This window comes from Beta vulgaris, chromosome 7, assembly GCF_026745355.1.
Source record: "Beta vulgaris subsp. vulgaris cultivar EL10 chromosome 7, EL10.2, whole genome shotgun sequence".
NCBI lineage: Eukaryota > Viridiplantae > Streptophyta > Magnoliopsida > Caryophyllales > Amaranthaceae > Beta > Beta vulgaris.
Window position 1 is genome coordinate 48,699,157 of NC_079208.1, and position 5,181 is coordinate 48,704,337.

The 5,181-nt window shown below is 34.3% G+C and overlaps 1 protein-coding gene across 1 annotated transcript; it reads left to right on the top strand.

Moving 5' to 3' along the window:
• Positions 1-211: 211 nt before the first annotated feature.
• On the top strand, positions 212-1,948 carry LOC125492022 (uncharacterized). The gene has a single exon (XM_048634111.1). The coding sequence runs from the start codon at positions 212-214 to the stop codon at positions 1,946-1,948; it is 1,737 nt and encodes a 578-aa protein (XP_048490068.1).
• Positions 1,949-5,181: the final 3,233 nt, after the last annotated feature.

Below are 5,181 nucleotides of genomic sequence, written 5' to 3' on the forward strand. Positions count from 1 at the left end.
TACCGCGGATGCATTGTTATGTAAAAAAGGGAGTCTTCCTTTTACTTATTTGGGCTTACCCATAGGTGGCAATGTTTCGGTGAAAAAAACTTAGGCCCCAATAATCTTGCGCATCAACAGAAAACTTTCTACATGGAAGGGAAGACTTCTATCAATTGGCGGGAGGGTCACGCTAATCAAAGCCTCCCTCTCCAACCTTCCAATCTACTACATGTCATTGTTTGCCATCCCAAAAGGAATAATAGACGAGATTAACAAAATTCAGAGAAGATTTTTGTGGTGTGGTCATACGGATACAAATCCTATTGCTCCTGTCGCATGGGAAATGATACAACTACCAAAGTCTCTAGGTGGTCTAAGTGTTGGGAATTTGCTCCACAAGAATTTAGCTCTCTTGTTCAAATGGGTGTGGAGGTACCTTCATGAGCCGGATGCTTTGTGGAGAAGGATTGTTCAAGAAAAATATAAACTTCCACAACATTTCAACACTCAAAATATTATCACACCTCTCAAAGGGGGACCGTGGAAAAACATTTGCAATGCCATTACAAAAAACAAAGATGCAATGCAACTTGCATCAACTGGCACCAAAAAACGAGTAGGTAATGGGCGACAAACTTATTTTTGGTATGACCTGTGGATAACCGATCTTCCCCTTAATGCAATCTTCCCAAGGCTATTCTCCATAGCCACAAATCAGCTAGCCACGATAGCCTCTCTCGGCTTTTGGGACGGTTGTACTTGGGTCTGGAATTTCTCATGGAACCGTGTATTAAGACCCAGGGACATTGAAGAGCGCAACTCACTCCACCATCTCCTTGAAAAGGCTTATCTATCCTTACACAACAACGACAAACATGTATGGACTCCCCATTATTTGGGCTCATTCTCGGTGAAATCGTTCTGCTTCGAACTTGCAAAAAAATCATCATCCTCTCAACATGATGCTGTCAAAGGGCTTTGGAAGGGTCTTGTACCACACAAAATCGAAATCTTCACCTGGATGGCCTTGCTTGGAAAACTTAACACAAGAGAGAAATTGGTGAAAATTGGTATTCTTCCAAGCAATGAAGCTCTCTGCCCCCTTTGTTTCTCGTATCCAGAAAGCTGTAATCACCTGTTATTACACTGCTCCATGGCCCGACAACTTTGGTTCTGGTGGCTGGGAATCTGGAACCTCCAATGGGTCTTCCCCCTGAGCCTTCGTGATGCTTTTGATCAATGGAACTTCAGCACCAAAGGTAAATTTTGTAAAAAAATATGGTTCGCATCTTTTTTTGTAATAGTATGGACTGTTTGGAAGGAGCGCAATGCTCGCATTTTCAACAACACATCATCCTCTATCAAGCAACTGCAAGAACTCGTCCTACTGCGTTTGAGTTGGTGGCTTAAGGGCTGGAATGACAAGTTCCCATATTCGGCAAATGAAGTACTGCGTAATCCACAATGTCTCTTTTGGGATGAGGGAGCACGCACCTCTTGTTCATTTGGACCAACAGCACTTTGGTCTCCCCCGCAATCGACTTCCATTAAATGGAATGTAGACGCCTCAGTTGATCCGCGAAAAAATCTGTCAGCAATAGGGGGAATTTTGAGGAATCCCAGAGGTGATTTTGTGTGTTTATTCTCATGCCCAATCCCCCCTATTGAAATTAATTCAGCTGAAATCATTGCAATATACCGAGCAATTCAAATATCTCTTAACAGTGAGCAAATAAAGTACATGGCTATCCTAATTGAGTCCGATTCGGCAAACGCGGTCTCATGGTGCAACGAGGGTAAGGGTGGGCCTTGGAACCTTAGCTTCCAACTCAATTTCATTCGAAACGCGAGAAAGAACTGGCTGAATATCAATATTGTTCACAAGAAAAGAAGCTCCAATGTAGTTGCTGATTCCTTGGCAAAAAAAGGATTGGCTCGTGAATCTGAATTTCTTGCGTGGCTATGATGACCTCTTCTCATCTTCCCATCTTCTCATCTTTTAGACTATGATGCAGTATGTGTAACTAGCATGTGTAACTAGCATGTTTTGTTTTAGAACTTCTTGACTACCCTCGTGTACTGCCATCAAAGAGAGTACCACAATGGTACAAGCAATAAAACAAAATTATCAAAAAAAAAAAAGATGATTAATGAAAGTTAATGATGATTAATGAAAGCTAAATTAAAGATGATGATTATGAATGATAGGATGAAATTAGAACAAACTTAGATAGTTATCAAGCTTTTGAGATATGCTTGATTCCCTCTCAATTATGACCATTCACTCTCTCTCTCAAGCGCAAACACTCCATTACATTCAACTGATCTTTTCTTCCGTAATAAACGAGCTCCTTTTTACCTAGATTAATCTAACTAATTCTACTTGCTCTCCAAGTACCCCCTATTAACCTTAATACCAATGTAATCATCATTCCCTGAACTGTACTACAAATCAAACTACTAATTTTGATGCCTTGCACTAATATAGGTTTTACTGTGAAATTTTCTGTTTAGTTTTAAATAATTATTGTTGTTTACAATAGGAGGTTTCATCCATTATCTGTGCATTTCCAGATATATGCCGTGTATGCTGGTGTTTGCATATCTCATTGACCTGGAACTGACAATTCATTATAAATTAATGTGAATGCAAATTTCTATTTTTGAAAGATAAATATAAAAAAACTTATTTTCCTAGTGTCTTCTTAATTCATCAAAATAGGATCATTTGAAGTAGGAAACTGAATTTTGAAAAATAAATATAAAAAACTTATGTGGACTTTGTGAAGAATGGCGATGCAAGAGTGGTCGATTATAAAAAAACATATTTGTGCAGAAATTCAAGTGATGAATAATGATGATTAATGGATGAATATGATGAATAATGGAAGATAATGAAGTATTAGTCGTCGGTTCTCATATTGCAGAGGTATTTTATAGAATATTGATTGTATACATAATTATTTATATTCGTCTTTTCTATATATCTATATGTCAGATTTTATTATTTTCTGCATGAACTTATAAAACTAATTGGGAAATCAAGGTTCATTTTTAATTTCTAGACTATTTGAGGCCACAGATCATAAAATGAAAAAAAGTTTGATAACTTATTGTTTTCTCTTAAATAGTATTTTGACTATTAGTAGGTTAGTTTTATATTTAATTAATTTTTTCATGATACCATCATTAAGATCTTTTTTTTGGGGGTTTTTACATCTCCATTCTATATGTGTTAGTGTTTATCTGCTATATTAAAAGGGGAAATGCTCAGTGTGGCAACCTTTAATTTTGGTTTTTTTATCATTAGTAGCCAAAAAAAGTTTGATTATCAGAAATAGGCTTGAGGTTTTGGTAATACTTGAAAATATGGCATTAACAACCATTTTTTTCCATAAACAATTGTTAAGAAGGTAGTTTTCATCGTAACTAAGCTCTCTCGTGTCTAAAATAATATAAATTGTCCTTGACAAACTTTTTTTAAAAAATTTCATATCTTTTGTAAAAATCGAGTGAAATAAGTTTTTAATAAGACGCGAAGGAAAAGTAGATTTTATAAAGGAAACTCATATCATTCTAGCTTATGTAACCATACTTAGCTCAAATATAACCCTTTCAACAATAGTTTTTAACGAAAAATCATTGTTAATGAGACATTTTCAAGTATAGCCAAAATCTCAAGGCTATTTATGATAATCAAACTTTTTTTTGATTACCAATGATAGAAAGCCAAAGTTGAAAGCTCACTGAGAATTTCCCTATAAAAAGTTGTGGATGATACTCATATTTTTCTCTATTATTTCTATCATCCATCTATTAAATTATTACACTCTACTTACGTCAAGTATCATTCGGGTGTCTTCATATTAGAACTGTGTTTGTTATATTTAGTCACACCAATTACTAGGATACATTTAATAATAGACTTAGCTACAATATTCAATTGAATATTAAAAAATACAAAATTCATATATCGCAATAACAAATCTAGAAATTAGAGCATAATAACAAATACTTTCTTCGTTCTTTTTCTATTGCACTAGTGGTTTGGACATGATTTTAAAGAAAAAAAGGGGTAGTTTAGCATAGAGGTACCCCTTTAATTAATTAGAGTAGGGGATAAGTAAATCCTTAATAAAGTAAACACAACTTTATAAGACAATTTGAGTAATTAATGATGGTTTTATTAACACCAGCCTTCCATACACACGATGCGTGCGTCGATTGCAGAGTTTGTTATTAATTTAAAAACTCTATTGCTGCGGTTTTTTTGTAGGAACCGCATCCATAGGTTCAAAAATTATAAAAAAGAATCTTAATCTATTGCTGTAGTTCTTTGAAGAAATTGCAGCAATAGATTTTGTCGGACGTGGTCAACACAGTTTGATATGTATCGTTGAGGTCTATTATTTCTGCGGTTTTCACCTAAAACCACAACAATAGATTGATTTTCAATTTTTTATTATATTTTGACGCAGATAATTGCCGCGTATGGATAAAACCGCGTCAAATAACATTCATTCTACTAGTGAATATAATTAAAATAATTTGGAACATGTTTGAAATGATCCAGAACATGTTTGCAAAAATTTTGATCACACTTGAAATATTTCAAAACATAACTATACTTTCAATTATTAATAAAATCAGCATGCAATAACCAGGCTTCTTTGCATCTAAAGAGAAAAGGGCCACCAGAATTGGAATCACTGAATCACATAAGAAAATTGATAGGGGACAATGATTAGAGTAGGAACTAGAAATAATAATAAAAATAAAACTGGGTATATGTCTGGATGGAAGTTTTGCAATCAAATTGGAATAGAAGGATTAATATATGTAATAAAATATTAATGATATAGGATGAAAACAAACATTTTAAATGGTTAAGAGAAATTGCCAAAGGAAATATTAAGCCGTTATTAATCTCCTAAAATCAAACAAAACCTAACTAAATCATTAAACTAAGTAAAGTGACAAATGAGGACCATTCTTCCACAAGTAGTGGTAAATTTAGGATTTTGAGTGAGAGGTATCGTAATATTGCACTCATACCAAAAAAAATTGAACTGTGAAACTCGAAAATTAATAGAAATCCAAATACAGCCTAATATTAATTTGATCAATTGAGTTACGACGATAATTGGCATCACATTCTCATATTTTAGTAATGATTCAATTGATGAATAACTAATCCTT

What these genes read in the sequence shown, in the direction of transcription:
- LOC125492022 (XM_048634111.1), top strand. Translation starts at nt 212, where the DNA reads ATGTCATTGTTTGCCATCCCAAAAGGAATAATAGACGAGATTAACAAA.